Source organism: Carlito syrichta, unplaced genomic scaffold (genome assembly GCF_000164805.1).
Source record: "Carlito syrichta isolate Samal-C Ts95f unplaced genomic scaffold, Tarsius_syrichta-2.0.1 Scaffold305809, whole genome shotgun sequence".
NCBI lineage: Eukaryota > Metazoa > Chordata > Mammalia > Primates > Tarsiidae > Carlito > Carlito syrichta.
Genome location: NW_007249905.1, coordinates 558,504 through 577,604, shown reverse-complemented (window position 1 = coordinate 577,604; position 19,101 = coordinate 558,504). Strand labels below are relative to the sequence as shown.

General features: G+C 34.7%; 1 protein-coding gene across 3 annotated transcripts in view; it reads left to right on the top strand.

Annotated features, from left to right (window-relative positions):
* Positions 1–19,101, top strand: part of ADGRB3 (adhesion G protein-coupled receptor B3) — a 731,019-nt gene that overhangs the window by 288,918 nt on the left and 423,000 nt on the right. For all 3 annotated transcript variants that reach the window (XM_008062740.2, XM_008062741.2, XM_008062739.2), the window contains 2 exons: positions 5,067–5,228; positions 12,084–12,248. In XM_008062740.2, coding sequence (XP_008060931.1) covers positions 5,067–5,228; positions 12,084–12,248 — 327 coding nt within the window. The remainder of the gene's footprint in view (positions 1–5,066; positions 5,229–12,083; positions 12,249–19,101) is intronic.

Below are 19,101 nucleotides of genomic sequence, written 5' to 3'. Positions count from 1 at the left end.
TTTACTATTTGCTTGAACAAGTCCAAAAGTGCATTAAACAGATTCAGACAAATTTCCCAATTGCTGGATGCATTTTTCTCCTTTACAGGGAGCAAAATGTCTCAACCATTGAGCAAAGAGTAGGGGATGTTTGGCATTAAATAGATGCACACAGTATGGTCTGTGTACTCAGCATCATTGGTGTTGTCTCCTGGGAGCATTTCTGTAAGATGAGAGAAGTCCTTTCTCTGTGCAAAAGAGTTGGATGGCATTGGTTGACTGATATCCTAAAAATTGGGGTCAATAAATGGAGAATCACAGTTTTAAATTTCCAATAGTGTAATGAAATTAGAGTTTATGCATAAATATTATGTAATTTGGGCCACTGAATTTTTGTACAGATTCAGTGTTTTAATTTGCCTGTGTCATATACCAAGAAAATTTATAATTTTCAGCCAAAACCCTTTTTGTAAATTCAGCTCTCAAGGAACATTGTGTTTTCTTAGTGAGGAATTACTAATTTCAGTTTTAAAATCTACTCACTTTTCAGCTATTGTTTTATATGTAATCAATAGTAACATGTGATTTGGTAAAGTAGATGGAGTATTTATCAAATATATTCATGAGGAACTTTAAAAATATTTTTCCAAATTGTTGACAATAATTCAGAAAATGCAATGAACTTAAAAATTAAAGTTCTGAGACAGGCTCGGTGACACAGCCTGTAATCTCAAATCCCGCGCCTTGGGAGGCTGAGGTGAGTGAATTGCCTGGGCCTGCAGGTTCGAGACCCACCTGGGCAACTTGGCGAGACCTCATCTCTACAATAAATAAAAAAATTAGCCGGGCGTGGTAGATCGCCGAAGCCCAGCAGGTCGAGGCTGTGGTGGCCGGGAGCAGCCACTGCACTTCAGTCTGGGTGACAAAGTGAGACTCCAACTCAAAAAAAAAAAAAAAAAATTAAAGTTCTGAAAATATTGATTGAATGCTTGAATTGATCAATAGTAAACATGTATTGTTTCATTTTAAGCCAAAGATAATAGAGGTAGATATAAGTACATATATCAAACTTTAAAATTAAATTATTGAATACTTATTAAGAAAAAATACTACATTATTTAAAGTAATTCTGAAAACTTATAATATGACAGATGGAAATTAGAAAGCTAAAAAGAGAGGTTTTTTTCCCCTTAAATATTTTCCTAGATTATGTTTTCTTTTTTCTTTTTTGAATTGGAAAGTATAGTTTGTTTAGAAAGTAAATTAGAGAGAGAGAGAGAGAGAGAGAGGAGACTCACCTCTCCAAGGTAGGGAAGGGGACCAAATCTAGGAAGTATAGTGGCTATAGCTCAAAGAGCCATGTGGTCTGGCCAATGCTTAACCAAAAAATGGTGATTATGTTTTCTTTAAGTGTTAAGGTAGTCTGAATAAGTACAGGTAAGTGTCACACTATGAAATTATGTTTTATTTATAAAATGTATCTCTATTTGTCCTTCAAACAAAAAATGAGTTACATATAAATAATTTTTAATTTTTGCTAATAGTATCTTAAGGACAAAGAAGGCAAAGGAAGTGCAATCACATTATACTAAGAGACAATATTTGTTATATTAATCATGGGGGGGAAGTAAAATCTAACACACTTTATAATTTAAGAATTACTTCACAAAATGAATAATTTGATCTTCAATCAATAAGATCAGGAGAGCACTGTAATTAAAAACAAGCTTTCTAAAGAGTAATAAAATGAGTGGACTTTTTAAAAAAGAGTAACATTTGATAAAGTAGCATTGCTTTATCAAAGTAACTTGATTATTTTGAGCAGCCCAATAATTGAAATAAGCTAGACTGAACACAAAGATGATGTTCTAATTGCCTAAGACATAATATGTATTTATGGCTAAGGGAAAGGAAATAAAGTCATATGATGTCGAATAGGTATTTGATATAGACATCTAAATTAAGTGCCAACAATATGACTTATGACACCTTAATTACACGTACTGATGCTTTTAGCACATCATAGTTATCAAATGAATTTATAAACATGCTTAGAAAAGTAGTCTTTTATTAAATAGAGGAAAATAGCCTGCATTAGGAATCTATAGCATGTTATCTAAAACTTCAAAATAAAATTAAAAGTGCATATCTAATTTCATGACTTTAACATACTAGCAAAATTTTTATTAATATTTTGTTCATAACTTAAAATGCACTCACACATTATCTCACTCAATCCTCGCAGATTTCAAGGTAAATATATTACTCATTTTACTGAAGAGCTTCAAGGAAATGAAGTGACTTTCTGAAGGTCACAGAGCTGTTATTCTGTAGTTTTTCATCAAATGCAGGACTTCTGACTTCAACTGCAATGCTTTTTCAGTGTCCCTTTGTGTTTTATGCCAGGCTAACGAGCCTTAACAGTGGCTTAGTGTTGAGGTACCGGTTTAGTTTGTGCTATCTCCAAAGATACATAGATTAAAAATAGGATACCTTGTGTTCTGCTCTAAAATTTCAGTAACATTGAGTATTTTTAAATATCTTTCTTATAAAGTATAGTAGTTACTCTCACAATGGCCCAACGTGCTTGACTAGAATGGTCTTTACACCTTGATAAGTGAGGAAGTGACAGCCCGGAAGTGAGATGCATTTAAGAGAAATGAAATGAAAATTATAGAACTTGTAACAGGATCACTTGGTAGGTAGTCCACTATGTTAGTGGCAACATTTGATTCCTGATTGGAAAGCCGATATATGTTTTATTTATTTATTTATTTTCTATTTGATCAACAAAATGAGTCGTCCATTTGAGGGAGAGTGGAGGATGACAGTTCTGAGCACTCATGAGCAAACTCTCCCAGTCCAGGACCCACTGTCCACTGTTCCACATCATCACAGTGTCCCACATTCAGAAGCAACCCCCATATTTAAGTCTTTGTACAAAAATAATTTGGAAGTCGGCCTGGATCCTGCTTCATTGTTCAGTTTAACTAAATTATGTTTTTCTGTCATTATAACAATGCAAAGAGAAAGAGACGGACAACTCTTTTGGCAAAATAGAACTAATTCGATTCATAACCTTTGTCATTTCACTTACAGAATTAACTTTGTTCATGATTTTCTGGCTCCTGATTAGTAACAAGCAACCATAATATTTATACTTCACTTAATCTCATCACAAACAGGTTGGATTATCATTTAAAATTTTGCATATTTTCCATAACGTTAAGCTTAAATTTTTCATCGCTAAATATATGTGCATATATATACATATAAGTCTGGATATTTTTTAACCATTGTCATATTATTTGATTTACAGAATAGTGATTTTCAATCTTAATAGAAAATTCTTTAATGAAAAAGAACAAATTACGAGCCATATCTTTAAATATTATCATCTAAGGACTTTTTAGGAAGCATACATAAATTTGTGAAGGTTAAAAAAAACGTGAAATAAGCAAGAGCAATCTATAGAGTACTTTCAAGGCAAATACTGATCACACCACTGTAAAATAGTCCTCTTTAGTGCACTCTCATCCTAGTCACCATTGTCTGTTTCCTTACAATATATATCCAGTTATAAGTCCATTAGCAGGGATGCCTCTGGGTGTTATTACAGACCAACACAAGAGCAAGTACTTCCTGACAGTGCTTCTCAGGGCTGCTCAGTGGACCAGAGCTTGTCTGATCACTGGTCGTTATGGCCCCTCTGTTGAAAACTGCTTATCAGTTTACATCTGAATGTATAATCAATCACTTCATCAAACACTTGTTTTATTGCAGCTGACATTTTTATTTAGAACAAATATCCCACTAAAGAAATCTCTGTGTTGAGTTACCTTCTGGCTCAAACTCCTTCTGTCCTTGGGCACCAGGTTGTGAATCAGCTGCTTTGAGGAGCACTACAAATAATTTCTAAATCATTCACCAAGGCTCCAAAAAAAGATGGACAAATAGACAATCAAATTAGCATATTGTATCCTTTGAATTCATTCCAAAGGCAAATTTTAAACAGAATCTATAATATACAGTTAAATTACTCTGATCTATCTAATCACTGGTGCAAAGTTTTTAGAAACGCTTTACCTGTAAACTTTCTCAGCAACTTAATGGTTCACCAAAAATAGTTACTGCTCGCAGGTAAATAAATTACCTAGTTTGAATCTGGAGAAAAGCAACTGCAAATTTTCACATCAGTTTTTTAAATTTGTCCTGAACAGGATGACAGGATAGAATTGGAAGCCTACTACAAGGTCTTAGACATTTTGTACTTTAAGCGTCCTTGGGACATTACTGTAGATAATAATAGAAATTAGATGTAGTTTCAGTGTAATGCTGACTCCAAGAAAATTAATGAGTTCAGAAACTCAATGGCATTTTAGAGCCCTATTTTGAATAAATTTTAGTTCCATATTAAATCAATACAAATGATAGAGGAACTTTCTTCATTTTGAGTAAAAAATAACTACCAGATCATGGTGAAATTGTGAAAGGATTTTAATAAATTGCCACAAAATAAATAGCTGTCATACGATGAAAAAGTAGGAATTGCCCTAGGAATAAACTATATGTCAGGGTCAGTGCTCAACACAATAAAAATTAGTTGTGCCCAAACTTTCAGTCCCCTACCTTGTGAGGCAGTAGAAGGGGTGATTTTGCAATAAAAAATGAGGGAAGCAACATCAATATATTCCTTCTTACCAAAGCTATTGATGAAGCTGAGGAATACATTTTGCCTCTTTTCTCATCATAGTATGAAAGTATCAGATTGACTTGAAGAGAGCCACTTCAACAATTATTTTTACTGAAAAATGCTGACTAAACCTTCACAGTGTCCCTAGCTCTGTGTAACTTTGTGAAGAGTGGTTTGCTGATAAGGTTATGGCACAACTTGATCTTTGCTTCAACATTGTATACATCTCTCTTTAAATTTATTTTTCTCTGAAATGTCTTCATGTGCCTTTTGATGCAATGTCATACTTTTACATTTAAATTATTCTTGCATGCCATGATGTCCATTTGGTATGATGCTTGCTGGATGAATATTGAAACCAGTATTTCATGTTTATTTGTTATCTTGCACGCAGGTGAATCTGGTGTGGAAGAGTGGTCCCAGTGGAGCACATGCTCAGTTACTTGTGGTCAAGGGTCGCAGGTGCGAACCAGAACTTGTGTATCACCTTACGGGACACACTGCAGCGGCCCATTAAGAGAATCAAGGGTTTGCAATAACACTGCCCTCTGTCCAGGTAGTGTTAGCAGCAACTACAACTGTGGATTTTATTGAATTGTGTCATGCTACGCATTTGGAACGATTTGTTGTTTTCACATGAATTGGGTATAGACATTTTACTTAGAGTGGATAAGTATAATTCTTTTTCAACGGTGATATTTTATGATGTGATGATTTCTACTTTCAGAGCAGTCAAGAAATTACAGAAATGACTCACTTCAAGTATCAGCTTCAGATTTCTGTATCTGCTTTGCATAGTATTTCAGGTTCAAATATCTTTCCTGTAATCTAGATGGTGAAACTGGTCAACTGAATGTTTTAGGAAAAAATGTAATTTACCAGCATGCTAGAAGTAGATTGTGTATCCATTGTTTAAGGCAGTGGTTGACATAGTCATTCAGACAGTCAGCAGTTTTCCTACCACTTCTCTGACCCTGTCGGGGAAACAGTGTCCCTGACAAATTACTTTCTGTTTAGCTTTCTGTTTAAGTAACTCATAAGAGCCATCCTCTGCTCTGTAAACTTAAAGTCATTAATGAAAAGGAAGAAAGAGAGAGAGAGAGAGAGATCTTTAATGTTAAGTGGAGCATAGCATAACAACATGCCCACCTAGAGTCCGATTTTTTGTTTCATCAACATTTTGTTTTTCACTTAATGCACACGCACATATTATAGACATGATGCCCTCTCAGATCACTGACTTTCATGTAAAAATAAGTACTGATAGGAGTCTAGACTTTCTTTCCAGAATTCCAAAGCACATGATGCTGTGAATTTTCAGGTTTATGTTTTCATCTAGTTATTTGGTAAACGTTGACTGCAAACATATTGATGACTGCAGTTGACTCTGACCTTTCCTTCAGAGCCTTACCAGAGCCCCTAAAAGGGGGTGGGAATAAAGGAACAGGCCTACAGCAACCTGTCATCTGCTAATTTGCATTTAGCAGTTAAATCTTGGTGAGTTCCATTTCTAGAGATGGCTGATTCTGCAGTTGCTAAAGGCAGAAGGTAGAAGAGTGGGTGACATGGGTGAGGGCAGGGATAATCTCAATTTTCTAGCAGAATAAGCAGAGGGAATTTGTTAAAAGACAGAGTGGAGGAGTTGTTGTTCATGGGTGTAGAGTTTCAGATTTTCAAGATGAAGAAGTTCTGAAGATTTGCTTCACAACAATAGGAAGATAATTTACACTGCTGAGTTTGCACACTGAAAATGGTTTAGATGGTAAATTTTGCATTACGTGGTTTTTTAATCACAATTTTGAAAAGACAGTGTGGAGGAAATAAAAGGTAAAAAAAAAGTGGTGGGCAGAAGGTAGAGGACGAATGATGCCATGAGGTGGAGATCCCTGTAGAGCAGAATCGGGAGCTAACAAAATTATAGAAGAAGGTGAAATTAAAAGCTAAACAGGGCAGAGAGCGGAGGACGGTGAGTAGGGGAAGACAGAGCTAGCAGGAAAACAGCAATAATTGCCAGGGAATACAAGAAAAGAAATCAGTGCAGATCAGTGGGAATCAGACTAGCTGAGAAAGAACATGAAGTGAAACATAAAAAGATTCATAGGAAAAAATGGAAGAAGCAATGATATGGAAAAAGAACACGGCAAAACAGACATCATAGGGCAAACAGAGTCTAGGTACATCAGGCAGCAAAAGGAAAACAAGGAGATGTAAGAAGCCTTGGAGTTTGTTTTATTTTTAAATTTACTATTTAATTTACAGAAAATATGGAATGTTTTTATCTTGTACAACATAATGTCTTGAGGTATACAAGGGGGGACCCCCCAAAAAAAACCCCACAAAATTCGTTTATTAAAATTGTGTATTTATTTTTACATTTTTAAAACTTCAGTCATCTTCAAAGTACTGTCTATTTCATGGAATACAACTATTGAGATGCTTTTTCCACTGCTCAAAACAGTTTTTGAACTTGGCAATTTTGATGCCTTTTGTGTTTCTTCCATTTTTTGTTTCACCTTTTCCACAACAACAACACATTCCCCTTTGAGGACATTTTTATCTGGGGAAACAAACAAACAAAAAAGTCACTCAGGGTGAGATCCGGTGAATAGGGAGGGTGAGGTGCAGGGGCCATGTCACTTTTGGCCAAAAACCGCTGAACACTCAGCATGAGTGCATTTTCGTGATGGAAGAACCAGTCACCTGTTTGCCACATCTCAGGACGTTTTTCCACGATTTTTGACACAATCTTTTCAAAACTTCCAGATAAAAACTGTGGTTGACTGTTTGATCCAGAGAAAAAACTGTTGAGTGTGCTACAAGGGGCTCACCCTCCAAAAAAGATTATTCTCTTTTTGCGGGGTCCCCCATCATATACGCATTGTGGAGTAGTTAAATCTAGCTAATTAACATGTGCATTTTCTTAACATAGTTGTTTTTGTGGTGAGAGCATTTATACCCGCTCTCTTCACATTTTTCCAGAATACGATAGATCATCACTAACTACAGTTACCATGCTGTACAATGGATCTTTTGACCTATCTAACTGCAATGATGTGTCCATTGACCAGCAAGTTTTAGAAATGAACTCTTCAGACCACAAGTGTAAATGCTTGTGGGTTTTCATCTGGGTGTGGGTAGAGCAGGTTGTCTGAGAGAATACTTGAGGCTGGTCCCAACACACAGAACTTAAAAAAGGGGTTCCAGGATCAAGTTTCCTGATGTGGACAATGAGGAAAGTGTCAGTAGAGAATTGCCCTTGATATAGAAACTTATTTCATTAGCATCTATTTGAGTGAAGATCCTTTCAGAAAACAAGGATAGAGTCTTATGGCAAGTGGGCCACCAGATGTGAGTCTGAATGAACCCTGAGTTGTTCTCCACAATTCTCCACTCAGTACCTACTCAGTTCCCAGTTCTGCACATTCGCAAGGTTGACATATGGGCATCACCATCCTTCTGCTAGAGGCCATGGATTAAAGCCTTCCCTGGGCATCAAGAACATCTGTGGTGCAACCAGAGTGCTTCTCCTGGCAGAACTGCCACACCCTCTCTTTCACTCTATCTTATGTCCAGAAAATGGAATCATAGTGTATAATCATAAAGTTCTCCTTGGTATCTTAAACCTCTTACCCCTACACCTGCAAGTGCATACTACTTAATAGTTCCTCTTCACCATCATATATGCAAAGTTTATGTTTTTCTAAATTTGGTTAAATAGTACTGTTGATAAGAAAAGTTTCTTTCTTGCTCATTGTTGTAATTTAGAGTGTTGAGTTAAGGAGAATGAAAAGAGTTTTGTTGATTTTTTAAAATTTTTCAAACAGGAAAAATAATTTAGCAACTTCAAAGTGTAAAATGTGTCCCATTTTAGGAAATTGGGACTTATTTCCTGTGATTATCATATTTGTTATGAAATATTTTGTGTTTTATATATTGTTTAGTTATTGGCCATCCTGGTAAATATATACTCTCTTCAGTTGAATATATCCCCAAAACAATGATAAAAGGTGAATTTAAAATTTAAAATAGTCTTTAAAGAGTGTAATAATCTTCCTAACATAATAAATTTCCATGGAAATTAGCTCAGAAATAAGTAACTAATTTGTCACATTGTGAACATTCAAATGTATTTTGCATTTAACTGATGACAACGACAAAAGAAATGGACAAATTGAACATTAAACTCACTTTCCACAAAATACATGGAATAATAGAATTAGAGCTTGTATTTATTTGCACTATAAAAGGCTAATGAATATTATTATAAATTAGTTACCGTTCACCCATATTCAATTTCCAAAAGAAGGGTTCTTAAAAATATAAATAAATAAATTGTGCAATAATGTGTTACTTCTAATAGGATCCTAAGATATTCAGCCTTTAGCAAAATTTTGGTTTTTGTGTTATACTCTCTTCAAAAAGTCTTACTGAAGAGGAAACTACGGGCACGAACAGAAAGTAAACTGAGAAAAGTGGAGAGCTATATTCAATAGTATACTTACTATCCTGAGTGAATTACAGCTCTATAGTCTAGTCTGGGGTTTCTCTACATCTTCACTGTTCACATTTTGACCCCAATAAATCTTTGTCGTGGGACCACCCTGTGCATTTTGCAACGTTTGGCAGCATCCCTGGTCTTTACTCACCAGATGCCACTAGCTTCTCTCCTTCTCCCAAGATGTGACAAGCAGTAATGTCTCCTGGCATTGCCAAACATCCCCTGGGGGGCAGAATGGCCCGTAGTTGGGAACCACTGGTGCACTTTATGTATTCTAATCCTGTAGAAGTTCCTGTAAGCTATAAGATGGTCAGAGAATTTTTAAATAAATGTCACCGTTGTCATATTCATTTATTTCTTTTAAAAAACCACAACCTTTTACTTAAAAGAATTATTTTATATACAGCCCAATCTAAATCATAAGAAAATTTATATATGTTTATTTCAAATATGGTGATAATATATTTCATATATTGTGTCCTTTATTTCATTTCTATTTAGCACAAAAATAAATATAATAATAAAATTAGTGTCTAAGCAAAGGAAGAATGGTATAAAAATTGATAAATTTGATTTAAATGTATTGGTTTTATGTGTCATTTTAAAAGGACCAGATTATTTACAAATTTTTAAATCTTACTGCAAAATCAAATATATATATATAACAATTTTCCATTAAAATAAAATGTCTAATCTTTAACATTAATCTTATGAATAGCAGCTATAAACATTATAAGGTATGTGCTTTAATTTTCTACTAATTCAATGCTATCTAAAGTAACGATGTTAATAATGTGTATCCTTTTCAAATGAACAAATAACTTTTAAAAAATAATATGAATGAGTAATGAATTTTTACTATGTAATCATGGAGACTGTTAGAAGGCATTAAGTAACATTAATTTTCTTAGGACTCCAATTTTATAATTTGACTAAGCCATCAAGGTTAATCAACATTTTTTGAGGTTCATGGAGAAAAATCTGCCAATTTAGCAGCTTTTTTTCCTGCAGTTGTGCAATGCATATAGAGCAGTATAATTTGATAGAAGGAAGAATGAACAGAAGCAGTAATATGGGTATCATACAAATCACTAGCATCATATATAGAAAATAGTGGGAGAAAATGATGTTTTTAAATAGATAAATATTAGTAATTGTAAATAAATGAAAAAAACTATAAAAATACAGTTATATAAAGAACATACTCATCTAAATTACTTTTTAAATATCTTGCTGTAATTGATCATATATACATATATGTATACTTATATATGTGCATATAAACACATATATATAGCTTCCTTTAGAGCTAAATATATTGATTTATTCTTAAATCAATGACTATAAATTGACTTTTGTTTTCCCAAACTTTTATAAGAAAAATTACAATATATTAATTTCTCTCACTTTTTCTATATAGTATATTAAAAAACAAGTTTCTTAGAATCATAAAAAGATTTTCATTGAATATTGTTGAAACTTGGCTAATTTTTCCAATATGGAACATAATTTTTACAACGAGTTGAGGTAACTAAATAACATAAATAGAATAGGAGAACTCACAACTAAGGTATCGTGAACATGTTTCTAAAGTAACAACTTGGTCAACATATACATGGAGAAGATTCTAGATATAATGTATCTACTCGCATAACTCCTCTATATTAGGAATTTCTTTGTTACTTTACATGGACTCTGCTTATTGATACCAATATTGAAGAGAAAATGAGGTTTTTGAGTCTTTGAGGTTTTTTTTTTGCTATTTTCTACTATAAATTTCTACACTCTCTACTCACTTTGCATCAAGCATCTGAACTTCTAAGAGCATAGTAAGACCAGAGGTGCGGCATCAAGAGTTTTTGAATTAAAGAGCATATTTTTTTTTCTGATTTCCTTTTATTTGTATTATTCATGGGGTGCTATTACTAATTGTCTCAAATATTAAGAACTGGGATGAGAGTGGTGAGTCTACTAGGCAGGAAGGCATCTAAACTTTGAGACCTGATGGTCTTTTGTAAAAGTAAAAATATGTATTCACAGAAGATATGATGAAGAAACACAAATTATATTATCTTTGATCAAGGTTACATCCACTATAGTGATAGATTTGAAGCATTAATAGATCTGTAGTTATGTTAGGCATAATTATTGTTTTCTTTAAAAATTTATATTAGTTAGGAAGATTTTCAGTTCCATGAAGTGGTTGGAGGTGGAAATGCATGTTATGGTTTCATAGCCATTGAAAGAGATGATCATTTTTGCCACTCATTTTGAAATGAGAAAAAGAGGAATGTCTTATGCGAGTAGATACTCTGCTTGAAATTTCTTTCTTATTCAAAAGATGGTGACTGTAAACTCAATTTTAATGAAAAATATGTTTATTTTCTAAATATGAGATTAAAATTGTTTAAAATGTGCACCATCCATTTTCAGATTTTTCTTCATTTTCTCTCCTCATAAAAATCTTTAATACTGAAACGTTGCAAGTGTTAAAAGAATTAAGTTGGCTCCTAGCTAATTAAATGCAAATTTAACTACAAAAGATTATATCTGTTATGAGAAATTTAGTTTCCTATACTACTAGTTAATATTACTTTGACTTAAAAATAACTCATGAATATTTTGCCATGAGGGAGAGATGTGCATTTCCATTGAACATAAAGAAAAGTTTAAAGTGTATGACATAAATAACTGTTCAAATGCAGCAAAAAAGCAATGTAGTTTTCCATTATTTTAATGAACTTTTGAGTTAACATTTGCATTTTATGGCAAATAAGACTGTTACCTCAGCTGAGTTTTTAAAATATCCTCATATGTGGCTGTTTAATGAGATTTGTTTCTTAATTATAAAGAAAAAAATACTTGACTTTATCACTCTGCTTTTGTTGTTGAAGCTTCTTTGCTTTATTACAGTACATGGAGTTTGGGAGGAATGGTCACCATGGAGTTTATGTTCATTTACATGTGGCCGAGGCCAAAGAACAAGAACAAGGTCGTGCACACCTCCTCAGTACGGAGGAAGGCCGTGTGAAGGACCTGAGACCCATCATAAGCCTTGTAATATTGCTCTCTGCCCAGGTGAGCATGTTCTTCGTTTGGTGAACTTTGTGTTCATGTACTGTATATATGGTCTGCAGTGTATGTACGAAGTATGAAGAGTACAGCCTTCATTCAGTCACTTGGAAAGTATGTCCTTTGATTATTATATCCTCCCTAAAATTGGGTGCTTTCTTTGATTCTATCATATGTAGAAATGTAGAATATTTCCTCGAGTGAATATCAATCAATATTCACCTTTTTGGGATTCTATAGAAGTGTATATTAATGTTTTCCACCAGGATTTTTATCTACATTTGCTTTTCACTCCTGAGAAAATCACGAGGAATCCTAAAGACTTGAGATGGATTACTGCTTGAATGCTGAACCCAGACAGACTTGATTTAGAGCTAATCCTCCCAATGCTAGTCTGTCACACTCATTCAATTAAGGAATGTCAGTGTACTACTGACCTTGCATTAAAAACTGCAGATACTTGCTAGGAAATTAAACTTTCTAGGTCTTCTGCTAGATGTATTAAGTGGTTATATCAGACATGATATATAATTCTTATGTGTCATGAAGTGTATACAATCTGTTTTTAGATTTTTCTTTTCTTTCTTTATGCTATCTTTAATTTTTCTTTCTCTTAAAATGTTTCAATTCTATTTTTTCTATCCTTGATCAGTAATTTCACCCATCATGCCAGAGTAAAGTCTTCATAATGCCGTTATTTAATTTATTCAGATATAAAACGAATTCCTCCAAAATAAATAAGAATGATCTCCAGCTTTAAGGGACTTTCAAATTATAGGAGAGGATACCCACACATAGATGACAGAATCACCCAGAGTTGTTAAAAAAATAAAGCACATTTAGAGAAAGATGGAAATGGAGAATGGTAAAGGTTAACAAGATGCCAAAGACCAATATAAGTAATCATTCACCTTCTCCTTGGGAGAGTTCCTCATCAGCCCATTTAGTCACATATTCTGCATACAAGCAACATAACCGGGATCCCAGGACTCTTGTCCTCCAAACCTGTGTTACAGCTCACTTTCTGTGTCCCATTTGCACTCTAAGTTACCCAAGTTAATATCCCTACAGTACAAGGCAATGCTTCAAAGTCCTTCAGGGAGTTTTAAACATCTGAAATGTGAACAGTATGACCAGTATGAAAAACTACCCAATATCCCAATATGTCAATATGCAGCAGTCATCTAACAAGCTTAATTGTTTTTTTCTGCTTCAGAGAAAGACTACTAAATGTCTCTCTCTCTCTCTCTCTCTCTCTCTCTCTCTCTCTCTCTGTCTGTCTTTTGAGTCAGGGTCTTATTCTGTCACCCAGGCTAGAATGCGGTAGCACAATAATGGCTTACCGCAGCCTGACCTGCTAGGCTCAAGCAATACTTACACCTCAGCCTCTTGAGTAGCTGGAACTACACACCATATCCAGCTAATTTTTGCAATTTTTGTAGAGACAAGTTTTCGCTATGTTGCCCAGTCTGGTCTCAAACTCCTCGATTCAAGCATGCTGCTCACCTCAGCCTCCCAAAGTGCTGGGATTACAAGTGTGAACCACCATGCCCAGATGACTACTATGTTTCTGTACTTAATAACATACAGTTAAAGATGAAGAAATTTTACTGAAAAATATCATTGCTACCTAGAAATTTATTAATTCTATGAATTATGAATATAGTTTCTATGAGTCAATATTCATGTACTATGAATATTAGGAAGTCAAAATCATGATTACTTATTTGTGAATTACTCCCAGAAAATGTATTTATGAGATCAGTTATATTCTGTCTTATTTCTCTCTATATAAACACACAGGCAGGCAAACACACACATATATAGCTATGCCCTGTGTTTTCTCCAAAGATTTGAAAAGTTTGTACAAATTTTCACGTTTTAATTTTTTTAATGCTGAGCTGTGGCATTTACAGAGAATCAAATAGAGTTCACTCTTATGTGTCCATGAAGTACAAAGAAAAAGATAACATGGGGAAATAAAATATAATAGCTAACTATCGAATCTCTTTTAACACATGATTTTCTATTATTTATTTTACCTCAGTTGGTTCCCATAAATAGAAAGATAAAATGGCACTGGTCAGTTAAAATGTTATAAGCCAGGTTTTTTATAGTCCACTTTCCATGAACTGTTCTAGGAGTAAAATACTTGAATATAAGAACGTAGTGGGGCTATACCATTAGAATTCAGATGTAAAAACTCATTTTCCTAGGTTGACATGGTTGTGGGGTGTTATCATTCAAGAAGTGAATGTGTTTTCAAGCTAGTCGGTTTTTAATGGTACAGTATGATCTTACCATTGAAATCATTTAACACCAGTAAAATCAGATGGCATTCTTCTGTGTAGATCCTTCATTGTGGGACATTATGATTATATTAGTTGTAAATCTGCCCTAGCTTATTTCTCCCATAAGTGAGTATATGCGTCAACTCTTGAGTATTTAAACTTATTTTTGACTTTTGTTGTTTTTATTCTTGTAACTTAGTTGAAATATAAAACATATAAAATTCTCACCACATTGTATCATAATTTACTTACTATCTAAAAATGAACTCCTATGATTGTTATTTTTTTAAGTTTTTATACTCTGTCCCAAATTTTGGCATTATGACTTAAACTACATAAGATTTACTGGGAGCAAAGGTTTGAAATTCTCCTTGGAACTCATCACTTATAGCTAACGCAGGCAATCTTCACTGAATATAAAAAGCATCATCAAATATCAGCTAGATGTAAGACACTACTAAGAAGCATATATAGACCCTGATCTCAAAACAATTACAATTCACTCCAAAGATTCAGACATAAACATGTGCAAATTTGAAGAATCAGACATAAGCATGTGAAAATTTGAAAAATGCATATAAATACTCTAGTCTCAATGAAATGTTGAGAATTCACTGGCTTCAGGCAGCATATCTTCTAACCATCCCATCTGAAGCCTCTCGTTTATCCCCATCATCTTAATGAATAAATCTGTGCTAGGTGGTCCATCAGCCGTGAAGTATGTGGTCAATGCCTACACTGCTTTTTGGTTAGACCTAGTGTGACGTGTACACAGGAAGAGGACAGAAGAAACTCTCAGAGCCACAAATTGCATCTTTTTTTTTTTTTTTTTTTTGAGTTGGAGTCTCACTCTGTCGCCCAGACTGGAGTGCAGTGGCCGCTCCCGGCCACCGCAGCCTCGACCTGCTGGGCTCCGGCGATCCTTCCGCCTCAGCCTTCCAAGTAGCCGGAATTACAGGCATGCATTACCACGCCCGGCTGATTTTTTGATTTATTGTAGAGATGAGGTCTCGCTGCCCAGGCAGGTCTCGAACCCGCGGGCTCAGGCAATTCACTCACCTCAGCCTCCCAAAGGCGCGGGATTACAGGCTGAGCCACCAAGCCCGGCTACAAATTGCATCTTTAACGACTCACTACTTTTTCAAGATTTGACGATGTGGGTTGTGGTAGCAGGCAGTGACATTTAGTGTGGGATCATGCTAGAACATCATTCCAGCATCCTCCTTTTAAGAAATGCGCATATAACCTCTATAATAAAGTAAATGCTATGTAGGGATGGCATGCATTGTTCATGTTAAATAATGAAATATTTTTATTTATGCAGTCTTAAGTACATATATCCCATACAAGCAGATAATATCCTGTCAGCTACTTTGCTATAAGTAGATAATATTCTATCAACTACTTTGCTTAGCCCATGTGCGGCTTTCTCCCATTTCTTTTGAGGTGAGGGAAAACCACGGTCTGGGGTCCATATCAGGGGACAAGAAAACAGAATAGGGGAGAAATGATATTTCTTTGTCTGAGTTATTAGAGACTAATTAGTACACCACATCTGAGAATGGGGGCTGATTCTGAAGGAAGATGGGCAGGAGGCATAGAGCAATAAAAGAAAGTAACTGGCAAATAAACCTAATGTGATCTTTTTTCCTCTTTTGTCTCCCATACTAATAATTAAGATATTATGGAAAGGCGTGTGTGTGTGTGTGTGTGTGTGTATGTGTGTGTGTTTTCAGTGGTCTTTGTGGCTTATTTTCTTATCTCACCAAACTTAAGGCTTCTGGTGGGCCCAATTATGTTTTCTATTTTCTCTGAATTGTCACTGCAGTCACTAGTTGAGCATTGAGTTGATAATGACATTAATAATTGATGTATTTGAGGACAAGAACCTTCTTTCTCATTCCCTGATTATCTCTTCATGCAACTTTGTACCTGGTAGTAACCAATAAATTATTATTGAATGGATTTTCCTGACATGCCCAAATCCAAATTTCTAATATTCATCCCATTTTAAAGAACATGATCTGTGTCTATTTAGTGGGTCTATTTGTGTGTCAATGTGGTGAAGTGGAAAGATCTTGGACTTATGCAAGAGAAAACATATATTTAAGTTTAGATTTTTATCTTTTGACATAACCATATCACTCCTCTAATCTTTGCAAAATATGGACAATAGTAATACCCACTTCACAGGACTGTGTGAGATGATGTGACAATCTGCTGATAAGTGAGCATTGTCAAAATATTAGTATTATGATGTCAATGTCCTTCAACCAAAGCCCATAGGATCTTACCTGTAATTGAGCAAGCTAAGCTTGTTACTCTTGGCAGTGAGGGAAAACTAACCTGGAAAGCCATAAGATGACACAGTAAGAAGGTGTGAGAAAGACATATTGTGGGATTTGGGCTTGTATTAGGCAATTTTGGGGAGAGTTTAAGGAAGAGGGATTTTGCTCTGAATCAGAAGCTGATTTTCAAGAAAGAGTGACAAGACATTTCCATGTCAGGGCTTCTTAAAAAATTACCCAGGGGAGCAAAGAACTAGCTATGATGGGTTAAAAAAAAAATAGCAGCCGCTCATATTAGCTGAGAAAGAAGAATGTTTGGTGCTTTGTGGGTGGCACTGTGACCTTGTTTTTCTCTCAAAATTGACCTTGTATGGTACTAATACACTCTGAGATGATTTAGACCCAACAAGAAATAACACGGCCTAGCTGTGATACTAAGGGAAGCTGATAACCACCCTGAGATCTAGCTGTTAGTGTCAGACCAGTCCTAAATATCCTTTTATGGCAATTCCTCCTCTAAGGTGATTTGATCACTTTAGAAGCTTCTGTCCTTGATGGTTTTTATTTTTATTAATATTTTACTGGAGAAAAGTGTCAGACATAATGGAAAGTTTGCGTTTTCTAGTAGGGCCTCCATTAAAATTATACAAATATATGTCCCTAAAATAAAATTTATATGACCATTTCTAAAATTAAACACTTTAGGGCACATAAAAGCTTAAGTTCTTAGTTCAAAACTTCAAGCTTTATACTAATTTTCTTTATAGTCATTTACAGTATAGTTACAATATTTTTCCTCGTCATAGATGAAGATTGGGAGAGCCCATCATTTAAGTTTGGTCCTCCTTGCTTTTTTCAGTTTTGACATTTCTAAATCTGATATGTATTCATGTAGTAGAGTACAAATACATAGAGGAAAAGGATAAATAAAAATTGGGTAATGAATTAAAGACTAAAATAAATGAAAGAACTGTTGGCAAATATGTTTTCATTTACATACTAGAATATGTATAAATGGGTTTAATTATGTGAGTTGGTGGGAAACACTGCGGTCTAGAATTCAGAGGATTCGAATTAAGGTTCACGCCTAATCCTTAATTTAAATATTTACTTAGGCAACGTATTCATCTTCTCTGTCTCTCAGTTTTCTCATTTATATAGTGGAGACAGTATTCATGACTCATCCATATCAGAATTGACATATGATTAAAATTAGGGGGAAGTACATTGAATAGTAAGAAACTATTATAAAATAGTAAAATGGATGTATGTAAAGATATTACTTTAAGGGATTTTGAAAAAAACAGATCAAAGAAACTAAGGATATTATGGTAACTTCTGAGCTCTATTGCCTTAATCATAGACCCAAACAGATTCTTCTCCCAGATCTATACTAGGGAGAAGTACTTGTGTCATAGGCTTGTGTCAGTTTGTGGGTTGAGCAGTGTCACACCTTCATCCTGCATTTGAGAAATGCATTTTTGTAAGCCCAGAACCCCTGAGAGAGAGGTTGCTAGGTTGTAGTTGTGCATTTCCATACTCTTACCCATGGGAGAGGGAGTAGGGACTCAGAAGCACAACTGGGCCCAAACCCAAACATCTCTGTTATTCAGAGCAAGAGGTTTCAGTCTCCTGTGAACCTGAACTTTTGATCCTCAGCATCTATGGGAGGATGACCTGCCAGGTCCCTCTGCAGGGAGCCCTTCTGGTGGAGACAGTGAGTGGGGAGAGGCTAAACATTTGCCAGAACTTGGTTCAAAGGTCCCTGATTGTGTCTGCATGAGGATGTTATAATTTGAAACTCAGATGGTGGCTCATTAACCTGGTCTTTAATTAATTTGAATTTTATCTTCATAACCTTCTAGTCTGTTGTATGGCAATTATATTTGCCTTGTGTCATTTTAGATTTTGAGCATTCTTCTAGTGATCTTTCAGTTTTTAGCTTAAAAGATTTTTTAAAGTGTGTCTTTGTTAATCTTGGCTTGCTTTCTTTTATTTTTTAATATGTCTTCTCATTTAAACTTTAACTTACTTAACAGTTTTTTTATCCACCTTAGCTTTATTGTAATCATTTGCTCATATTTTAAATTCTAAATTTTAAAAATGGTATTGCATTTTTAGTTTTCCTTTTTGAAGTTTATTTTAAAATGGCAAGAGGATGGCATAGAGTTTTTGCTCTTCAGCATACACCTAAAGCAGGTTGCACTTTGGTACATTTTGGTCTTTTTTTTCCTGCAAGAATCTTTCCCATTCTCTGGGTAAGTCCCAACCTGATGCAAA